The 23,630-nt window shown below is 33.5% G+C and overlaps 2 protein-coding genes across 7 annotated transcripts; both read right to left on the reverse strand.

Moving 5' to 3' along the window:
* Window positions 1–4,040: 4,040 nt before the first annotated feature.
* On the reverse strand, window positions 4,041–9,528 carry LOC7464889 (E3 ubiquitin-protein ligase At1g63170). Of its 6 annotated transcripts, none has more exons than XM_052447272.1 (5): window positions 8,744–9,528; window positions 8,399–8,521; window positions 8,170–8,302; window positions 6,955–7,146; window positions 4,041–4,232 (listed from the first exon to the last, which is right to left on the reverse strand). In XM_052447272.1, the coding sequence occupies exons 1-5, from the start codon at window positions 9,268–9,270 to the stop codon at window positions 4,056–4,058; spliced, it is 1,152 nt and encodes a 383-aa protein (XP_052303232.1). In that variant the 5' UTR covers window positions 9,271–9,528; the 3' UTR covers window positions 4,041–4,055. The 6 variants fall into 6 exon arrangements, with proteins under 6 accessions (XP_052303232.1, XP_052303233.1, XP_024440145.1 ...); XM_052447273.1 differs by having other exon boundaries at window positions 6,979–7,146; window positions 8,744–9,527; XM_024584377.2 differs by lacking the exon at window positions 4,041–4,232 and adding an exon at window positions 6,086–6,547 and having other exon boundaries at window positions 6,955–7,143; window positions 8,744–9,526.
* Window positions 9,529–12,502: 2,974 nt separating this feature from the next.
* On the reverse strand, window positions 12,503–18,832 carry LOC7464890 (shaggy-related protein kinase theta). Its single transcript, XM_002320718.4, has 13 exons — window positions 18,476–18,832; window positions 16,646–16,900; window positions 16,408–16,500; window positions 15,662–15,721; window positions 15,280–15,555; window positions 15,096–15,170; window positions 14,583–14,639; window positions 14,357–14,497; window positions 13,813–13,863; window positions 13,618–13,713; window positions 13,448–13,531; window positions 13,140–13,242; window positions 12,503–13,053 (listed from the first exon to the last, which is right to left on the reverse strand). Exons 1-13 carry the CDS (start codon window positions 18,536–18,538, stop codon window positions 12,986–12,988), a joined length of 1,422 nt encoding a protein of 473 aa, XP_002320754.2. The 5' UTR covers window positions 18,539–18,832; the 3' UTR covers window positions 12,503–12,985.
* Window positions 18,833–23,630: the final 4,798 nt, after the last annotated feature.

The raw sequence follows: 23,630 nt of genomic DNA on the forward strand, positions 1-23,630 counted from the left end.
CTTTTTTATTTATTATTTTCTCTCTCCTCCCCTTGAAATTGTAAATTGGTCCTCTTTATTTTTATTTTATTTTTGCTTCAGTCCCTTTTTTATAATTTCTTTTTGTGTCTTAGGTTGAGATATTGGTCTTGACTTTGTCCGGTTGGTGTTCACATGAATAACCAATCACATGTCAAAATAAAAGATCTTTTAGTACTTAAGTTAATAAATGTAAAATGGGTGAAATATATGTGAAACAAAAGTGTATGAAACATGAGAGTAAGGGTGTGTTAGATAGGAAAGTAATAAGTCAAGTTAGCATAAGTCCGTCTACTTTCTTATCTGGTGACATGTGGTATTTATAGATACCATAAGTCATATAAGCTTATCTAGTGGGAGAAAATGATAGGGTAATATTTACTTTCTTAAAACGTTGAGTCATTGGTTAGTATGCTACGCTTGTCATTGATCGATAGTTTGGTGTTTGGGAGTAATTCATTAGTGGAAAGGTTAGTAAGGGCAAGAAAGTAGATGCAAAGTGAGGCTTAGGATAGTCACTAATGGAAAGAGTGTTTGGGGCAAGAAAAGAATTGTCAAGCCAGAAGAATTAATGTCGATTTAGACGTAGGAATGACTGTTGATGAAAGGTTGGCATGAGAGAGGTTGTTTATGGGTGAGAGAGAGTGGTGTGGTGTATGTTAGGTGATGCATTCCTACGAATAAAAATATTTTTAAGGTATATATCTGACAATGAGGTTTAAAATATATGGGTAGTTAGAGAGAAGAAAAGAAAAAACAAAAAAAAAAAAAAAAAAGAGGAGGGAGAGCCCAGTAGGTCTAGCTAGCAGTGTTGGGTTTCTTGAAACACATACATGTTGTAGAAACTATAAATTTAATTATTATTTTTAGAGTCTCAAGGATCCTCTTATATAGATTTAAAGTTGTTTAGAGTTTATGCAAAGATTACTTGAAGATCAGATGTTTTTTCCAGCTTTAAATATTTTCTTCAATGCTAGGTTGTTGCAAACCATAAGTCATCTAAGCGTTCAGCCTTTAACAATCACACGAACCACTAGTGAGAAATCTTCTAAACCCTTATATTAATTATATTTTAGTTCTCAATTTCTAAAATTTATTTACAATCAAGTTACACTTGATTAATCATTCCATTTTAATTTCTGACTAATGGTTCTTATATGTGTGAACCATTAGGTTCTCTAATAAGTTGGCTCAAATATAAACTATAATCCTAAATAAAATAGCATTAAACAAAATGATTTATTATCAATTCAATAATTGATTGGTTTATATTTGAATATTAAGTACGTAGTCTAACAATCTGGCATGATCCCCTAAATATTAGGAAAATCATGAATGATTTGACTTAATCTTTTAATAACTAGTTTCTTAGTGTAATTATTATCCCTTTATTAATAATATTACGATTTAGATATTATAGCATGGAGTGTGTCTACTCTATCAAATCATATTTGTTCTTAACACCATAGTCAATGATTATTTGAATAAGATTGGAAACTCTTTTCAAATCTCATTCCACCGTGTGCAATGATTTACAATCAATACTATTTGAAAACAGGTAGAGCAATTTCCCCAAATCACCTAGGATGATGAATCATCTTAATTACTTAAATATCTCAATATAGTTCATATTATACTTAACATTTACCCATTTGTTACCCTTAATTAGGACAACGTGTCGCATAATCAAAACATAACACTTTCTATATAAAATAACTTAGTAATCTCAAGTCTAAGGAACACTTATACAACTGTCATGCGAGTCTTTCCATATACACAAGTGATCTCTTCATATGAAATTTTTAAGTGGGTCAATTCAATGTACATGTCGCTTGACAAGCACCCACATATTAATTATAGGTATTCCTCATACCTCAATTTATAAGAACAATTGTCTTCTTTCATTAAAAAAAATATATATAATATGTATCAGTCTCAATAGCTCTAATTAATGTTCAGTTTTAATAGAGCATTGATCACGAACATTTAGTAATAATGTTTTGATGCAACACGATCCCATAATTATAACAATTTTATATTTTTATTTACAAAATATTTTTGTTTCAATGACTTTATTTTTACTCTAGATTCATTAATAAAATATTTTATAAATATTAAAGATAAATGAACTTTTATTAATAAATTAAATATATTTTCATGAATAAAGTTAATATAACATGTAATTAATGATTAGTTATAAAATATATACACTGTAGCATAACCTCTGTTCGCGTAATACATAATTGAAATATCAAAAGGGTAAAAATAAAAACAAAAAAAAATCGGCCTGTATTTATATCTCTTTAGGTGCAATTTTGTTTTTTCATTGTGCATTGGGAAACCCTCCGAGAAGAAAACAAATGTTCTAATGAATAAAAAAAAGAAAGAAAAGTTTTAAATTAAGATTTGAACAACTTTGATAAATTTTAGTGATGATTGTTATGGTACAGGTAAGGCATTGACATCCTATAAATCTTATAAAATCATTAGGGTTAATTATTCATTGAAAATCAATGCTAAATCTTATCTTATTATCCCTTACATGAGAGAATTGAGATCTATTGAGCGCATCAAATGAATGTAAAATCAAATAATTGTTCATGAATAAGTTATATTTCCAAGTTCCTTTAATTAGTAAAGATTACTGTAAGTGTGATTCAACAATATTGCCCTAAAGAAATTTCTGTTTTTTGAAAAATCTAAAATAGCGAGGGCTTTATGTAGATAAGTCTAGTGTTTAAGAAGGGTTTTTTATTTAGATTAATATTTATAAAAAATTATTTCTTTGAATATTTCATGATGATATGAGGGTACATTTTTAAAATTATATAAATTTAGTCTTCATTAACATAAACTAGACCAAGAACATCATCTTTTGTCAAATCATTTTCAAAACAGTAATAGAACAATATCACATGTTGTCATTATAAAGAGAAATTGGAATTGTTTTGCAATATAAACAATATGGTATTCACGTCAGTTTATACATACTTTGAAGCCTTGAAGTTAACGAGTATGTAAAATTCCAATGACCCGGGTCTGTTTCTTAACTACCAAGCTCTTTGTACCTTCTATAAAATTGAATGAGTCGACCGAGTTTTTTTAGTTATTTTATTTATATTATTATTTAAAATTAATATATATTAAATAACATTTTGAGAGAAATGTGAAGGAGTGATTACTGATTACGTTGAAGGTCCCAAAACAAATTATATAGTTCTCTGCAAATTAACTAGCGAGGGTTCAAATCCAGATATGAATAAGAATGAATTATATTCTTTTTACTCTGTATATACTTATGTAATTATTTAAAGCTAACATATAAAAATATATTATTGATAAAATGTGATGGGCCATTAAATTATCCAGATTCCATTATGTTTTTTATTCCTTGTTTCTCTTTTGTGTCCGAATGTCATTGAGCTCTCTCTTGCCGAGAGGAACATGTTTGCCAATGCCAAGATTGAAAACATTCAAGACGGAGGCAGGAATAAAATTATTTATAGATTGCCCAAGAAGGCGAGGCAATGTTTCTGTTCTATTAATAGAAACGCCAGATGCAAATCGATTAAACTAATAGCTGATCAAGCCTTGGTTCGTTCTCCGGCAGGTATAACCTTTAAGAGCAATGAGGAAAATTGCGCCCACCTGATGTAGGGTCGGTGTATAACGTGATATAAAGATGACACAGGCGTGACCGGGCTCTTCGTTTAATTATCATCATCTTTTGGTGTTTGTGCCACCCAGTAACCACCAGAAATTCAGGTAGAGATCTTAATTTCTCAGCTGGTGATTTATGAAAGAGCCAGTAAATACAGCTGGTGATTTATGAGAGTGGGGAAGAAGAGAAAACTGCATCTTTACAAAACACAACGAAACCATTTCCTCAAGACTTGTATCAAAGAACAAGAACTATAATACATTGAGATTACATGGTCGCTCTTATCCAAGCACCAAGCAGATGCTGCTGGAGCAAAAAGAGCACCATTGGAACATGATTCACCTAGGAAAGATGCTCTGCTCGAAATACCTGATTTCTATGCTTCTTCACTACCACTCTGACTGTCAACCTTTATAATGTTGAGCTTGCAGAGAGGGTAGGTTGCATTGATGCAAAGCCACTTGTCTATGCACATACGGTGGAAATGGTGATTGCAAGGAAGTTCACGTAGTTCACTTCCATCTTCATAGGCAGAAAGGCAAATGCAACATTCCTGTGATTTATAACAAATATTCATGTCAGAATTGGATCAAGGACAACGAGCTGAAAATGGGGAACCAAACCCTTAATAGAAGTAAGCACATGACTTTAAGAGAAGGAGACCATCTAAGGTTGCAAATTGATCCAGCCTTGAGTAAAGGGAATCTGATCAAGAAATATTTTTTTTGAAAAAAAAAACGATTCTGTGTGTCCCTTTCCCAGCTACAGTGTTTGCAGTGTGAAGCTTCTGTTCAATGCATGGGAGTTGTCCCTCGGAAACAGTCGTTAACTGATTGTTCTCATTTTCCTGTCCATTTCGCCTTATGGGGCCAATAGCTAACCAGCTCACTCCCACCTTTTACCATTAGAAGCTTTGAGCTAAAGCCCCCAAAGCCAATAGTGAAAAGTTGTATCAAAGAGTGAATCCATTTCTAGAAGAGAGAAGTTCCTCTTGCGATACTTACCGCATCTTCAAGGGGGAAAGCACGTTCGATGGGCGTGTCGGTATCACATTCAGTCATCATCCCTCCAAAAGATTCTTGAATTTCACCATTAACTTTCTCATAATCCCCTGTCTTGTGAAACTTGAATTTTAGTAATCGATCAATCTCTTCTCAAGTTGCTCCTTCCTGTTTCAAATTAAAGGCGACGCAGGATAAGGCATAGAATATTGAAGAACAAGGACCACTCTCTGGACTTGACAACTTTGATGGGCATCAATTCTAAACTTTGTCCGATAAGATAATTCATATGAATTTTTCCAAATTCAAAAGGGTAACAATTACAGTCAATTATAAAGATCACAAAAAATAACAAATCAAAATGGTCTAAGATCCTGAACTTACAGGTTCCTCCGAATTAAGTAACAATGCAGCTTAATTTGACATCATTCGCGCAAAATATCATCTTCGGAATCAACAATGCACAGGGTCAATTATAAAAGCAACAGCTTAACACCGAATGACACTATTGTGAACTTTTCATTATAATTAGACTCATAGAACGAGATTGAAACGTGCTCTTGCTAGACGATGGCCACCTTATCACCTTACTTTCTCAATCAACAGTATAGCTACTAGTCATTAGAAGCTACTATTCCATACAATGCCTTGCTCATTCCTCCATGAAATTTTATGTGTTTCACAGGTATAGAAGTCTCCACGAAATACAAAGGAAAGAATTTTGATGCCGATTTAGAAGTCTCAGTTCATTCATTACACACCCATATATGGATTATTTCGCAACCTCATATCTCCACAAAAGACTTGTTTTGCAGTTGTTTATGATCTTCGAACCCATCTATCTCGAAAAAGCTTTAATATAATGGAGTTTTTCCTTAAACCTCGTCAAGTTCTATGTTATAAACTATTATCTTTTATGTTCGTTGCAGGTGTTGATTTCGGCTATGAAAAGATGATTGATGCCAAGTGTTGTTTTGCTTAAAATGGCATTGAAATGTCAAAGGCATTTTATATCTTATTAACAAAAAAAGATTAAGTAGCGTGGCAAAAACACTGCTTACCCATACTGATGTTACTGTGTATTATAATAGTTCTCTGGGTTTTCTTCTTTTGGACGCCGATTTCCTCCTGCCTGGCATGGCTGGGTTGGGTTGCTAGAGGTTTTGAATTTTCTTAGAGCATGGGAGGTCGCTCTCGGCTCATTTGTTTATTTCTTTGTGGCATGGAATGGTATCCTTTTGTGTTCTTGGGCTTGGTTCTGTGAGTCTTTGTTGTTGCCCGGGCTTGGTTTTGAGATTTCGTATTCTTCTTTTTCTATCTCCTATTTTTAGAAAATTAAAATATTATCTCTCTGTCCTTCCATGGTTGGTCTCCGAGCACTGGATGTCAGTTTGACAACTTGAGATACAGCTCGTTAGCCAATTACATTGATTTAAAACAAAAAAAACGTGTCTCGCTTTGCACACTACGCTGAACTTCAATCATATATACAGATTACAGAGCATAAAACATGTACACATTTCCTGTGGTGAATGCCTGCATTTGGTACAACAGGCTGAGTTTTGGAGGCTAGAAAGTAGCAGGCACCAATCGCTGATCGACTCTCTGTTTCTTTAGTCAAAGAACAAGAACTGCAAGGTATGATACACTCAGATTATGGGAAGATGCTCTTCTCGAAAAACCTGACTTTTTATGCTTCTTCATTACCACTTCGATTGCCAGCTTTTACAATGTTGAACTTGCAGAGAGGGCAGGTTGCATTGATGCAAAGCCACTTGTCTATGCACATACAGTGGAAATGGTGATTGCAAGGAAGTTCACGTAGTTCACTTCCATTTTCATAGGCAGAAAGGCAAATGCAACATTCCTGTGATAATTTGCAACAAGTATTCAAGTCAGAAGTGCATCGAGGTTAAAGAGATGAAAATGGGGAATCAGCTCCATAATAGAAGCAACCATATCATTAAGAGAGGAAGACCAATTGTTCTTGTTTCCCTGTTCAGTTTGCTTTAGCTGCCCAACCCATACCCCAGCCTTTTACAATTAGCCCCCGTTTGGTATTGCATTCCAAACGGTGGAAGGCTAAAATTTAATTATTTTAGTTTAAAATTAATTTTTTTATCGTTTTGATATTTGGATATTAAAAATATTGTTTTAAAAAAAATATTATTTTAATATATTTTCGAGTAAAAAATACTTTAAAAAAAAAATCCTAGAAGCTTCGAGCTAAGGCACAGTTGCATGAAAGAGTATATATTCTAGAAGTGACAATACCAAATTGCTTGTTGATATACTCACAGCGTCTTCATGGGAGACAGCACGTTCAATGGGTGTGTCATTGTCACATTCAGTCATCATCCCTCCACAAATTTCTGGATTTTCACCATCAACTTTCTCAAAAGCCTCTGCCCTGCAAAACTTGTATTTTGGTAACCGATCAATCTCTTCTGCTGTCGCTCCTTCCTGCTACCAAATTGAAGGCAATGCACGTTTAGGGACATAGAATTCAAGAACAAGAGCAAAAGATGCATTTTGTGAATGAAACTGATGCCTTTTGAACAAACAGATCCGATGACCTCAGACAATTACCAAGCAATGCCATTGCCCAGTACACATAACATGTGTCACGACTCAAAAATTAATATAACTACATTGCCCGAATTAAAAACAGTAAAAAGCATCAATGTGGCTTCGAGACAACAATGATGTGTTTATGGCACTCTCCGGACAACAATTTAAGACTTTGTCCACTAAGATAATTCATACAAAGTATATTCAATTTCAATTGGTAACAATTCCAGTCAACTTTAAAGATCACAAATAATAACAAATCAAGAAAGATTTAAAGAGGAGAAATTCGGAATCTAGACTGCCCTCCAAATTAAGCAACAATGCAGCTTAATTTGACATCCTTCATGCGTACAAAATATCATCATCGTAATGTTTTTTCAAGCTGACCCAATAGACACCAAAGCTTTCTAGGTTGGAGCAGCATGTTTCCCCTTGCTCATTCTCCTCAACCTTTGATCAATGGTGTCTTACTGCTCCAGCTGTCCATCTAATAGGAAGTTATGTTTTTTAGGTCTATAGGGTGAAACATCAGGGTTCATCAAAGGGATGAAGGCATGATGGATCATTAGAATGTCTTTCATCAAAGGTTGAGAAGAATGAGCAAAGGCAAAGATTCACCACTTATCACGTTTTCGAGGAGTAATTGGAGGATTCTCAGAACATGGCAGACAGTAGCAGAAATCATCCACCAGGGCATGTGAACTGGAGGCGGGGCTTAATCTCTTATCGTAAAACTTTAAAGCTAAAAGCTGTATCTGATTTATATTTACGACTGAGGAGAGAAGACAGAGTTTTTCAAGTCCTAGACTGCAAAATTATGATGTCAAGAAATAGATAATGAGCCGTTTTTCTGTTGTAATTTATAGATCCTTTCAAAATCAGAAGTTGCTTGGCCAGTGTGCCAACTGAAAATTTTACCGGGTCTGTCATAGCATACAAGATGCCAATTATACATGGAAGGCAGCAGCAAACAGCAATACCAATGAGACATGCAGCAGCAGCGCATATGATTACAAAGAGCGCGTCGAAAGCAAGAAATGTAACACAGAGCCTGCGAAAGAAACCAACAGCTAAACCAATAAACATACCAAAAAAAATGAAGTAAATATACAAAGGGCACATCAAAGCAAAATTTGTTCTAACAAACCAGTAAAGCTGAGGTGAATTCTCTTCCAAATCTTGGCGACCAGCGGCGGTGACCCAGTAGAATCCAATAACCCACCAAATAACTGAAACCATCGTACTTGCAGATTCCACACGCTTTGGCACGCTGCAAGAATAAAGCATAAGGATTACTATATCTACAAATTCATAAAATACATGAGATTAAAATGCTCACTCCAGTCCAAAACAAGCAAAGCATCATGAAATGCACAACTTTAAACAACTTGTGAAGGGGAAAAAGAAGCCCCTCATTTCTTGTTTTGCAAGATTGTTTTCGAATTTCACAAAACAAGAACCAAAACACCACCAGCAAACAATGAAACCTCACCGGCTAGTATCTTCACCATCATTTCCACTTCGATGAGTCCCAAAACCCAAAGAATCCCCTGACCCAGAGCTCAAGATCCCACTTTCTTCAAACCCCAAATTCCTTCTCTTTCTATACTCAACAACAACACACACAACATGACACAAACACTGTAATCCATACCCAACAATCCACACTCTCAGAGGCACCTTTGGCTTCTCCTCCAAACTTAACCCCAAAACACCAACAGCTATTATCACAAACGCCAAATTCCGCACAACATCAATAAGAACTATCGGCTTCGAGTAACCCCAGCCACTCTGCCTCTCTTCAAGCTGCTCGGCTGCATTTTCACGAACACGAACCGATGGTTCTCTCAGCATCATTCCACGGCTGCTTGCCAGTCGGAGGAGACGGGCGGCAGCGCCTCGAAGTTGTGGTGGACGGCGTATACGGAGGAGGTGGTTGGCTACTGAGGAGGTTAGTAACGGTGAGGTGTCAACGCCCCCGGACTGTGGTGATGACAGGGAACCGTTTGGCGGGTACATTTTTGTGCGGGACTGCGTAACTTGAAGAGTCTTTTCTTTCTTTTTATGGTGCGATTCTTAAAGACACATGAGATTTTTGAATGAAAGGATAGTAATTCTCAAGTCTTAACAACTTAGGGGCTCGAAATCCCGAGGGAATGAATATGAAAATTTTAGGGAATCTTGAGCCTGAAGATTTCTGTTTGCTTGAGATGTTTTGTGTGTGTTTGTATTTGAAACCCTTCGAGGGAATTATGATGAAAAACTTGAGATTGGGAACTCTATGCTTGTTTAGTTAGTGTTTTAATATTTATTTATTTATTATTAAATAAAAATATCAACATAAAAATAAATATATCTTTATTGAGAATATTAATTTAAATTTTAAATGAGATCTAATTTAAATAAATTAAAGAGAAAAAACCATCTTATTTGCCATCTTGTTGAAATTAACATTTACAACAATATTTAAAAAATACTCACGGCATTAATGCAAACTTTATTTTAAATTATTTTAAACAAATATAAGGGCCATGTAATAAAAAATGATTTTTAAATTAAAAGAAAAACAGTTAAAATTACTAATTTAATTTATTTATACAAATATTTAAAATAATATAATTCAATTGAACTATATAGTTCGATGTTTTATCTCCGACATAATAAATATAATAAATTAATACATGTCTTCGTTTCTTTCTTTTGTCACGAGCCAGAGTGCACGTGATAGGGCAATTGATTGCTTATTGTTGGTGGGATGAAAATGATGTGCCAATACGGCAAATATTCATTGAATCTGTACTCAAGTCATGCCTGCTCACTCACTTCACTTCACTTCACGTGACAAGCTTCTCCGGCTGCCATGATTTAGTCTATGTTGTTTCGCAGTGTCTAGCGGTTATTTTTTAAATAATTTTTTATATTAAAATATATATTAATAATATTTTTTTATTTTTAAAAAATTATTTTTGATATTAACACATCAAAACAATCTAAAATATATAAATTATATTAAATTTTAACAAAAAAAATTAATTTTTTGAAAACATGATTTGCACCGCGTTTCCAAACAATTTATTAAAAAAAATCTTTTTTTTTAGACGTGATATTTATAAAGGGAGTTTGTATTAAAAACGTTTTTTTAATAATTTTTTATTTTAAAGTAATATTTTTTTAATATTTTCAGATATTTTAATGCGTTAATGTTAAAAAATAAAAATAAATAAAAATAAATATTTAAAAAAAAAACCACCACTTTGTAGGATAAAAATATCTAAAGTTTTGATCTGGATGGAGAGGGGTGTGGTGGGAAGAGGAGGTGGTGCGTTGGATGATGACGAGAAATGACACTCTCTGGCCCTGAGAAAGTTTATATTTTGATCCTGGATTCTCTTCATTATAATTTATACCCTTCCTTCAATTCAAGGTTTATTTTATATTTAGAAGAGGCACATATCTTGCAGCCCAAATCATGTATTATCCGATGTCGTTTTCTTTATTTATCTTATTTTTAAGTTTAAACTTTGAATCTTTGTATTGTATGTACTTGCTGGTGTGAAAAATGTAAATACTTGGGGGTGCAGTTTGTAGTTCGCCCTCGCATAAAAAATAAAAATAAAAACTTTAGTTTATTTACTTTTTAAAAAGAGATGTACGGATGATAGACTATACACTTTCAACTCATCTAGTGGAAGAATCCAATTTTACTTGTAATTTTATTTTGGTTGGTTGTTTATTTATTTGTTTGGAAAGTAATTTTTTTCAGAAAGTAATTTTTTAAGAAAATGAATTTATGAAAATTGAATTATTTTTTGATATTTGGTGGTATTATAAAAAATAAGTTGGAAAATAATTTCCAGTATTTGATTATGTCATGAAAAGTGAGATAAAAAATAAATTGTTAATATTTTTTCAAGTTTATTAAAATAATGAGGAACAAATCTTACAAATTAAAAAGTTGAATGAGAATAAATCTGAAAAAAAATATAATTTCATAAATTATCTCAAATAAAATAAATAACAATTAAAATAATAAAGATCAAATTTAATAAATAAAAAAGTTGAAAGATGATGAAATTAAAAAAAATACAATTTTATAAATTATTTTAAATAAAATAAATAACAATAAAAAAGATGAGGACTAAATCCGATAGATAAAAATTTAAATTAAAAAAATGATAAGAGAAAATTAAATAATAATCATAAAAATAAGGATCAAAGTTGATATAAAAATCAAATTAAATCAAATTTTAAGGGATGAATTTAAAAAAAAATCAAAACAAAATATATAGCAATCAAAAGTTTGAGAACTAAATTTGATATAATCAGCAAATAACATGATATTTTTAATTTTTTCACAACTTTTAAAAAGTGTTTTTCATCTAAAATAAAAGGAAAACACTTTCCTGAAAATCAAATTAAATTTTTCTTTAACTGGAAAATATTTTTTATTGTCTAATTTTTGTAATGACAAACAAAAAAAAATTAAAAATTATTTTCATGAAATAAACAAAGCCTTAATAAAAGTTTCTATTGAATAATTTATTTAAAAATTGTTTGAGCTTCAAGACAAGACAAACGAAAACTGACTAGGTTAGCGAGGTAGAGGTAGCCTTTCCCTTTCTTTTATTTGCAGCGAAGAAATCAGCTTAGGTTTTATCGAGAGCCTTCAACACCAACCCCTGAGATCACATGTCAGGCAATTTTCAATGAGCGAGCGTGTCCAAAAATGTTTCTCATTGACTCTCTTGTTCAGCTGTGACCAGTAATTGAGATCAAATATCAGCTCGCATTCAATCAACAGAGAACTTACCCACCAAACCTTCAGGCTGATATGTTAGCTTGGCCATGGCGTGATCTGTGGTGAAATTTAAGCATTAATGGACAATAATTTAGGTCTCTTTTGGTAAGCCACTGTCTTCCCTGTAATCATGGTTGTATTTCAGCCATGAAAAGATGATTGATAACAACCTAACAAGTGCTGCATGTTGCTTGAAAAGTCATGAAAAGACAAAATCATGATTGTTTGCTTGCAGAAATTATAGTGCTTTATAATTCACAAAGAATTAATGGGTTTTTATTTTATTTTTGTCAAACAGCCTGGAGTTGAAGGGTTTGGTTGAGAATATCTGTCCAGGCTTCTGGGATATGGATCGTACAGCTATCAGAGGACAGGCCTACATTTCAGCCCAATGCAAACATAAACCATTGCTTGAGAAATAAACCCGAGGAAGACCAAAATTAAAGACAAACGTTGTCAAAGAAGCCATGAAATTCTAATATACTTCAATTTCTTTGTAAAACAGAAGGTAAGCAGGAAGAGTATTATACACTGAGAAAATCATAATTCATCTAAATCATCCATTCAGTTAATTTCTCAATGAATACCAGCAAACTATACACTGGAACAAGAAGGGTAATCACAACTCAACTTTCAAGCAATGATGCATACTACAAACCACATCCTAAATAGATAAAATGTTGGAACCCTGTTGCCAAGCGATCCTGCTCCATCAGATAATTCTGTCTTAAAGCTCCATCCAAAATCTTTGCAAAGCCTACCCACCACCAGCCTTTACTGTCTACGACCCCCCTTTGTAATAACTAATGAGGTGAATGTTGAGAAATTGATTTGGTCTGTGAACTATTTAAGCAGGCAGCGTGCTTGCATGGGTGACCAAGCATTCAAAAATTCAGTAGCATTGATTTGGCTACAAATCTGACCACCTAGCCATCGTCAATTTTCTTTTCTTGCATGCTCTGGAATGAGACGTTGACGCAGTTCAGCAGATGCCCCAGCCAACTCTGCAAGGGCATTTGGCATTTGGCATGAGAAATGCAAAGGGAATCGATAGAAAATTATGGGAAACAAAAATACTATATTATCTTACCTTGGGCAGTAAAATTGAATAAAGGAGGGAGCGCACGCCCATTAGGTAAGCATGCATTTGCGTCTCTCAAATCATCAAAGAAGGGGTGAGCACATGCCTCCAACTAACAGCCAGTAAAGAAAAAGGAAAGTTACTATACTTCTCACCAATAACAAATTAAAAGCTTTATAAAAAATGCTGCAGGGTGTAATATGCAATTCAAGAAGGGAAAAAAGCTATTCAAACTAAACAAGCATTAAATAGAAAAGAATATGTTTTGATGATTTTGGAAACTGATATCATTTATCTAGAGCAGTACAAGTGCTTACAGCTGTGCACCGCAGATTTGGTGAATACTGAAGCAGCCTTGATACGAGATCCACTGCTTCAGGGGGCATTCGCTTGTGAAATATCTGGAATTTGAGAATCAATATGTTAACCACCGATAAAAACACAATTTCACAAAGAAAAGATCCTCCTGATAAAATTGTTAACAGACCTTGTACCATGGGTGAGTCTTGATCTGAGGGAACTTGAACTCTGTGTAATTGGGATTCATGCATTTAATTTCTTCTCGGGTAGGTGTGCCCAGGACCTAATTTATGATCACCAAATGGGGGAAAATACTTCAGAAACTGACCAAACATATGGAGAAGTAATAAAAAAAAGAGGGCTAGAAGATAAGATAGCACACCTTAATAATTTCCACCAGCTGATCAACACCACTTTCCCCGGGAAAAAGTGGCTGCAAAATGCAACAGTGAATAAACATCAGAAATCATCATCTATACATTAGTTTAAAGGAAAATTTTAAAAATAACTCATAGAATCAAAACACAAATAATCAAACAGCCACTGCATTGACTCAGGTAATCAACAAGCAAACAGTAAACAATGGCAGACAAACAATACATGATTGGTGAACTCTCTGCATTTCCATATCCAGTAAGAAAAGTGAAATTACAGAAATGAAATCAAAAACCATTCAGCAAGTTCCATGAAAGAAAATTATATGTATATATATGTGTGTGTGCACACGTGTGTGTTAGTGAGTGCTCTGGAACAGTGTCCTAAACACATGCACACCAGACTGCTTAGGAGAGGAGGTGTGGAAATTTTTAACATTAACAGAAAGCTATTCAAAATTATTCTTCAGAATATGCTATAATTTTTAGTCAAATCTATAATAGGAGGCTGATAGTAGTATAGAGAGGATCGAAAAAACCATATTGACCCACATGTCCAAGAAGAAGTTCGGCCAAGACACAACCAACGGACCAGATATCAATTGCAGTTGTGTACTCTGTAGCCCCAAATATAAGTTCTGGTGCCCTATAATACCGAGAGCAAATATAAGATATGTTGGTTTCGCCTGGAACCTGAAGATAAAAAAGATAATGTCAGAGGTTTCAGCACATCACTAGCATGCTTCTAACATCCACTACAGATAGAAAAATAACATACCAGCATCTTTGCACTACCAAAATCACATATTTTTAGCTGATGAGTATGGGGATTGACCTGCAAAATACAACATAACCTCATGAAGTTATCCCTTAACCACAAATATAAACAACAAAACATCCATCAAGAAAGCAACATATTGCTGCTATAAATCTTGCAAAACCTTCCATAATATATATTGCACAAATCACTGTCAGAGGGCATGAAATTGAGGTGATGGGCAGTTGCTTTCAAGGCTTTGCTCTCTAAATAGAAATTATTTCAAGACAAATAGCAGAAAAGCCAAAAAAAACATGTCCTGGACTATGGCAGCAAGCTCTCCAGTTTGTCAAATTGCATTGCTAGTAATACAAGGAATTCATCAGGTTCGGTAATCTTCAACGCAAAATTCACGCAAGGAAATTAAACTAGATGGGTGAAATTCACATAAGCAAAGCTGTGGATCAAAAGACTTCAACCATTTTTTCATGTCAATGCCAAAATGATGGGGGATATGGCAGAAAGAAAACTGACCAGTAAATTCTGTGGCTTGATGTCACGATGGCACACCCCAACAACATGGTGCAAGTAATTTAGTGCACGACAAATCTACAAGGCCATTAAGTAAAATATTTTAAACTCATGGAAATAGTTTACCATAGTTTGCTAGACAAAAATCCAGAATATACACAAAAATAGGGATATTTACAAAGTTTACCTGGTAAGTATATAGTTGAACATATAAAATGGGTGTGTGTTGTTGGTTCATCCTGTTAAAGTGCCTTGAAACTCGATGCACAGTCTCAGATATATACTCAAGAACAAGGTTAAGATATAGTTCATCTTTTTCAGTAGTTGAATAGAAACAATGTTTCAGCTGAACGACGTTCGGATGGTCAAGGAGACGCATGATTTGAAGTTCTCTGTTCTTGTATCTCTTATCCTGCAATACCTTCTTTATCGCGACTGCTTCACCAGTTTCAAGGCATTTAGCCTGCAGAGCAAGATAATACGTAAAATAACAGAACATAATATTACTAACTGTATACATGCTAAAAGCTAGTGCAATTGCAAGCAACATGCTGGCTAATTCCACATACCTGATAAACAACACCAAATGAACCTGTGCCAACCACACGCTCTGCCATGTATGAGATTATCTGGGAAAAAGAAGTAAAATATATTTAGCAGCATGGTCTATAACTAACTCATGATGTATAAAAAGAACATGTAGCCTTGAGAATCTAAAACAGTTAAAGTATGACAAAAAGAAAAGCGGAGGATCAATAACAGTCAATCTTGAAGGTTTCCATGGTGTAAAATTGTCAGACTTGAGAGTTGGGTGGAAAGATATGGTGGCTAAGCAATGCATCTCCACATGCAAGTTGAAATCTATAATGCGTTATTCTCCTGGGCAGGAAAATAAACCTACTCTTATAATAACAGCACGGAAAGTGAAGTTCCATAATAAACAAATTCATAATGCTCTCTCAAAACTACAGGCCCATTCAGGAGTGTGATAAAGATTGTTTTTCAAATTGCTTTTCACTTGGAAATCATCAAAATAATGTTTTTTCATTTTTTAAAATTCATTTTTGACATCAGCACATCAAAACAATCCAAAAACACCCAAAAAATAATAATTCGAAGCTAAAAAAACTCAAAAGGGCGTTTGGATTGTGATACCAAACAGGGCCTACATGAAGACCAATGAGTTCAAACAACCCATAAAATGCAAAATCAAAAGTGCGGTTGGACTGCGATACCAAACGGGGCCTACATGAAGAAAAATGAGATTAAACAACCCATAAAATGCAAAAGCATTCAACCAGGGTAATCAGATAACCTGCTTTGGTTGTCCATTCCGACCACCTACTGTGGTTGCAATAATCTGACCAGTTTCTGTCCCATTGCCACTCACAATGGCAGCTTCCATATCCTACATAATCAGAAATTCCATGATTAATAGAACATCCAAGGAAACTATGACACAGCCCATCCAATAAATACATTAGTACTGAGATCTCCCCAATTGTGTTTGGTCTTTAAGGTGGAATGGGAGTTAGGTACAGATGAAAATTTACCTTTTCATCATGATTAGTGTTTTTGTCATCTCTGATCTTCATTTCATGCATCTCTTTTGGAAGTTGATCATAGCCTGGTTTTTCTGTTCTTGTCACTGAAGTAACATTGGATGCACTGGCAGCATTTTCCTGTGATGTAGAAGCCATATGCTGCTCCTGTTCAGTAACACTCCTTTCAACTAAATATGATTCCCCGTCAATCTTTTGTTCCATTTCTTGATCAACCTTAGCCCTCTTTGTTACAGCATCCCCGCCCTACATGAAAAACAACACATTTTCCACAAGAAATTAGATAAATTGCATAGTTACATTTCTTCTCCATTTTCAAGTATAATTGCACCATTTATCCCATTCTATCTCGCATTATTATACTAGCGTTATTGCATAGCCATCTCATATTCCTTTAAGGCGATCAAATTTTTAGTACAATAAATGAATTTGGTACAAAACACAATGGCTTCAAAAATCAAAACACAATCCAAGAAATTATATAAATAAAATAAATACCTAGGCTGTTAATAAGTTCATAAGCTGCGGGCCAATATGGCAACTTGATTATTTATACATATATCAAATATGACTACTCAAACTTCCCTCTAGGCAGAACCAAAATAATTAGACAACTGCAGGCAGGCCAATATGGCAACTTGATTATAAAACATATATCCAATATTATTACTCAAACTTCCTCTCTAGGTAGAACCGAAATAATTTGACAACTGCGGACAGAAATGACATCCAAAAACTCATAATTCAAGGATTTAACTTGATGTTGCGCTCTAATTAATGCTTGTTTGAGTGAGCATATAGAAATACAATGATTCTTAATATCAACCAGGATTCTATTTAGGCAGTGAATCCTTAAGTGCAAATCTATCATAAGATTTCATTGTTAACATCCTAAAAGGACACGGGAACTTATGTGAATAACTTTCTTCTAGTGCTCCATCTCGTCTTCACCTTTATTTAAAAAAGGAAAAGGCAGGTAAAGATACGTATTAACAATTTTCAGGAAAGAACCAATGAGTGCAACATGACATACCACCAACCGCAACAGCAATGCACTACAGGAAAACCAACCACTAAACTACACTTTCACCATTGATATCCATATAAATAAATAACATTAATTAGATCCTATAACATTTGTTAGAAAATACGAGAAAAATTGTTACACATTCAAAATAGTACTCACAATAATAGAATCATCCTAAATTAATAATAGAATCCGACGTTACATCTGAGCTACAACATTATGTTAACCGACATCGATCAGCCAACCAATCAAACCTCCTTAAAAGGATTAAATGAACAAGCAACAAAAATAGGAAAAGCTATATGGCCCCACAAGCCAAAACCACAATGAAAGCAAGAAAGCATAATTCCAACTCCTAAATATCATCTCATTTTATAATGAAAACAAAATAAGTGCAAATTAGAATCAATGCCTCCCATCAAGGGGAAAAAAGGCCATGAAATTTTGAAATTTCAAAAAAAAAAATCTTGACCCAGGATCTGGATTAGATCAAAAACTCAATAAAAACAGGTCAAGTTCCACAAAATGCCTATCTCAAGTCCAAAAACATGCAGCAAAAGAAATCGAAGAACAAGAGAAACACATAGTCCCAGAATCAAATTAAGCTCCACAGCCAAAAAAACCTATCATCCACAATAAGACATGAAGCAAAGAAGAGACTTTCTTGACACAATTAACTAAAAATCCAAAACGGCACGAGCAAAAAAATTAAAGCTCCTATTTTCATTTTCTTACCTCATTTTCTCCGCAAGCAAGCAAAGCAAGAATTTAAAAAAAAATACAAGCAAACTTACAGGATCAGATGATATAGAAGTTCGACCGGAAGCAATGCTCTTTAATCTACGCATCACATTCATGGTTTCCTTTCTCTCTTCACCAACAAACAAACCAAACCCTAAATTTCCTCTTTAAAAAGATCCAAAAATATTCCAAAAAATAAAATCAAGAAGAAGAAGAAGAAGCAGAAGACACAAACTCAACCTTCTCTCCTCCAACAAAGGGAGAGAGGGAGAAATTTGTGAGAGAAAAGGAAGGGACACCCAAAACACAGAACAACAACAACAACAAAATCTCTCTGTTTCTTTCAAGATTTTCTCTGTGGAAGCCTTAACTTTCTCTCTCCAGGGATAATTTTTGTGAAGCCACCATGTGTCTGTTTTTTGATACTTCATTGGTCAAATCCAATCGCCCTAAAGGACCAATCATTTCCTGTACGACAGTCAAACGTGGATTTTTAACCCTTGATCGGTCATTATTTAAGAAAAATCGGACGGTCTTGCTTGAGGCTCTTTGTAAAAGTAAGAGGTTGGTGTGTTAGTATTACTAAATTGCCCTGGATTCTATTGGGTAATTGCAGGGTAGGGATTTTAGGATACATATCTATGTGGAGCGGGATATTCGGGGAGGTTTGACTGGTCTTTGATGGTTCTTTTTGGCGGGTTGGATTCTCAGTAGGAGAGGCTCCTAGACAACAAGCTCTAATTAATTAGGGTTCTTGAAGGCTTTCGATATTTGCCGGTTTAACTTCGTATCATAAAGGGGTGTAATTATAGTATACGGTATTTTTATTATTATTATTATTATTTACATCAATTCATCAACATCATTAAAAAATATTAAAAAATTATTAATTTAATTTTTTTCAGATCAGAAATACTATTAAAAATAATTTAAAAATAGAAGGAGAAATTGTTTACAATTGTAGGTTACATGGATCCTGAGTCTCCAGAACTTTCATTCTATCTTTTAGAGGTGATGGAACAATTTATGCTTTCGAAGATCTTTTATTATCATTGAAGAAATACTCTCATTTTCTTTTCATGACTGGATCATTTATAAAATTAATTTTGTCATGGTTAATTTATAAAATTAGTGTGGGTGTGACTGTGTTAGATATTGTGTTTTGGAAGCGTTTTTAAAAAAAATTAAAATTTTTTTATTTTTATTTTTGCTTTAAATTAACATGTTTTTAATGTTTTTAAATCTGGATTAATATTAAAAATATTTTTAAAAATAAATATTATTTTAATATATTTTAAAATACAACCATTCTATACTCTCAAACACGATAATAAATGATTTCAATTGTTTGACCGGGTTGGATCAAGCTAGCATTCCATGTGATAATATTTTGAGGGATTCAAGGTGGCTCCATGAATCTTTCGTTGATTGAAAAGGAAAAGGCAGCCAAATCTTGAAGGTTCAAACACGAATAATTTGAAAAGTTCAGCAGATGTTAACTAATTAAAACGCAGTGTTTAATTAATTTTATTCCGGCAATGCAGTTGTTAGTCAATGCTGACCAGACACCACCTACCTCTTCTCCTTCTCTTGGGAGGTCTTTGTTTTTTTTTTTTTGTGTTGTTCAGTGTTTTTAAATTTAAAAAATAAAAATATGTTAAAAAACAATCATTGTAACTTAAAAAAGAACACGGTATTTGAAATGAAAAAGGTTAAATCCCATGGGCGGTTTACTTTTTTTTTTTTTAGTTTAACGTGGGTATCCGAGCCAGTTTGCGCGCATCTCGACTAATTCCACGGCCCCTGAAATTAACAATCATATAAGCCTCCAGTGACCATCATATGAGCAACCACAGGGTTTGAACCTGAGATTATAGAGAAAACAAATCTCTTGGTCCCAAGTTCTTACCATTGGACCACCACCTAGATGATTTCATGGGCTGCTTACTTATTATTTCAGGAGGCGACTATTACAAAGCTGTGGCATGCCGCTCCATCTTTCAAGCCGCTGCCCATGTAAAGGAGGAGGAGGAGGAGGAGGAGGAACCATTGGATTTTGCGAAACAATCTCGACGTAATAATAAGAGAGATAGTAAAACAGGAAGCCTGATTCTTCTTCTTCTATGGTGTCCCGTAAAATGGTAGTAATGGAGACATAATCATTGTGCTGTGTAATGCATGCAAGCCACGTTAACCATTCGTATGATTGCGCCTCCGCTTAATTATCATTATAAGGGAATATTTCCCGCACTTCATTTGGTCGGAAAAAAAATACAGGTCGAGAGTGCTGGCATTTCTTTTTTTTTTTTTTTATCTGATTTGATTGTTTTCTTTTAAAAGGTTTTTATTTTATATTTTTAGATGAAAATAATTGAAAATAATTTTTTAAATAAAAAACATCAACTTATTTCTTAAATTATCTCTTTTATTAACAAAAATTAGATAGTTAGACGAAGAATCACCTGCTTTTATAAGTGATCGTACCCTTTTTAAATGAGCGGTCATGGCCAATAAGACCTAGCCATGCTGGTCTTTTTTTTTTATTTTACTTATTATTATTTTTATGTAATTTTGACTTGATTTTTTATATTTACATTTAAATTAATTCCCTCATCTGTTGATTATTTGTATGTATATAATGTTTTAAAGTGATTATTCTAATTTATTTTTAGTTTTTTATATTTTATATAAATAAACTTTATCTACACGATTTCTTTGTAAAAAATAAAAACTATTTGTTTCTAGTAAGAAAAATAATTTTTTGTTTAAGAACTTCACTTTCAAATGTGTTCAAAACCAGGTCACCAATCTAACCATATACACAATTCACAAATCCAAGTTTTTTTCCCTCTTTATGCAATTAAAAATAAGCTCAATCAATCAACAAAAATAATGCAATTAATCACACAATTCAACGCAAAAAGTTTTACGTAGAAAATTCAATGCGGGAAAAACCACAAAATCATAATTTACCTAAGAACCTTCATTATCAACAAATAATGGGTTCGCAAGTATTATTCCCTGGATATAACTAAGGTTCATAACATGCATATCATTAAGAACAATCTATTCTTATCAACAAAAATCTTCATCTTTGTAGCACGTTAAACTCATTGGTATTCAACCTCAATGTGCTTTGATTGAGAGTGAACAATAGCATGCTTGCTGAGATAAATTGCACTTCGACTGTCATAATGCAACACAAAATTCTCTTGATTTAGGCCAAGTTCATTTAAGAACTTCTTAATACAAAAAAAAACTATTTACCCCTTTCAGTAAGAGCAATGTACTCAATCTCTGTAGTGGATAATGCAACACAATTTTATAGCCTTAATTGCCATGATACCGCTCCCCCCTGTATAGGTCAATAAGTATCTTGATGTGGACTTTCTAAACTCAACATCACTATCCATATTTATATATGTGTATCCATCTAACGTAAGTTTACCATTACAAAAACATAAACTAAAACTAGAAGTACCTTCGAGATGCTTGATTGTTCATTTCACTAAAAACCAGTGTTCTTTACCAAGATCAGAGAGGATTCGACTAACCATACCAATTACATGAGCTATATTTAGCCTTGTGCAAACTATGACATGCATCAAACTATCAATTGCGGATTCATGAGAAACCTTTTCATCTTATTTCTCTACTTATCACTTGAAGGACACTACTTAAAGCTTAACTTAAAGTTTAACTTAAAGTGGCTTTGAAGTGGAGAATAAACAGGTTTGAACTTGCTTGTGTTGAATCTCACAAGTACCTTTTGAACATGTCTTTTTTGATATAGCCAAAGTTTCTCGTTATTCTTATCATGATTAATCTTCATACCAAGAATATATTTTGTTGGTCCTAAGTCTTTTATTGCAAAAAACTTTCTTTACTCTCCTTTTAAACTCTGGATTTTTTTTGCATCATGGCTAATAATCAGCATATCATCCATATATAACAAGAGAATATTAAAGTTTCCATCTGAAAATCTTTTCATAAACACACAATGATCATAACTGGTCATGTTATAACCATGCTCTACCATGGAAGAATCAAAATTCTTGTACCACTTCATTGGAGCTTGCTTTAACCCCTATAAACTTTTTTTCCAGCTTGCAAACTAGTTATTTTTGCCTTTTGCTTCGAATCCCTTAGGATACTCCATATAGATTTCCTCATCCAGGTCGCTACGAAGGAAGATAAATTTCACATCAAGTTGTTCAACTTGAAGATTCAAATTAGCAGTTAAATCAAGCACAACTCAGATTAAAGACATCTTGACCACTAGTGAATAGATTTCTTTAAAATCAATACCCTTCTTTTGACCGAAACCTTTCACAACCAATATTGCCTTGTACCTTGGTTGTGAGCAATTTTCATTCCGAACATCATTTTTTATTGAGTACTCTCTTGTCTTTAGGAAGCTTTACCAACTCAAAAGTGTGGTTTTCATGCAAGGATTTCATCTTTTCATGCATGGCTTTCAACAACTTACTTTTCTTCTCATGTAACATAGCTTCATCAAAACATTTTGGTTGTTCTTAATTAGTAACCAGCACATACTCATAAGAAAAATATCTAATGGAAAATTAGCGAGGTCTACTAAACCTTCTTAGCTATAGCACATTTGAAGCTTTGAAATAACATGTTAAGGAATGAGACCATTATCATGATCATTAGTTGGCCTATGATCTTCAACAAATGACTCCACCATTATCATCATTTTGCAAATCTCTTGCATGATTAAATAAAAAAAAAATTGTGGAGTGGATCTTGGGTCAGAATTAATAAGAATAAAAACAATACTTTGTTTTCTTTTTTTTTCAAAGTATCCAATGGTTTGATTTTCAAATAAATAAATAAAATCTCTGTTTCTAACAATTAGATGTCAAAATGGCCTTCTCAATTAACAGTGATTTTATTATACGATGGTTTCTTTCATTATACCCTTTTTTACTAGTCAGTTTACATGAAAAACATCTTAATAGAAGTCCATCTCTCTCTCGCAATTGCTTAAGAAAACTAAAGCTGTTTAGAATAAAATTACATCTTATAATTTCCTTAACTACAATGCTCGCAAAAAATAAAATAAAATTGCAAGCAATCAAGTTGTTGTCAGCACGGAGTTGATTTTAATATGGTAGAACATGATTTTTAATTTAAAAAAATTGGTTGAATGTAAATTTCGTTTCGTTTGATTCCCAGAATGCATGC

The sequence above is a fragment of the Populus trichocarpa genome, chromosome 14, assembly GCF_000002775.5.
Source record: "Populus trichocarpa isolate Nisqually-1 chromosome 14, P.trichocarpa_v4.1, whole genome shotgun sequence".
NCBI lineage: Eukaryota > Viridiplantae > Streptophyta > Magnoliopsida > Malpighiales > Salicaceae > Populus > Populus trichocarpa.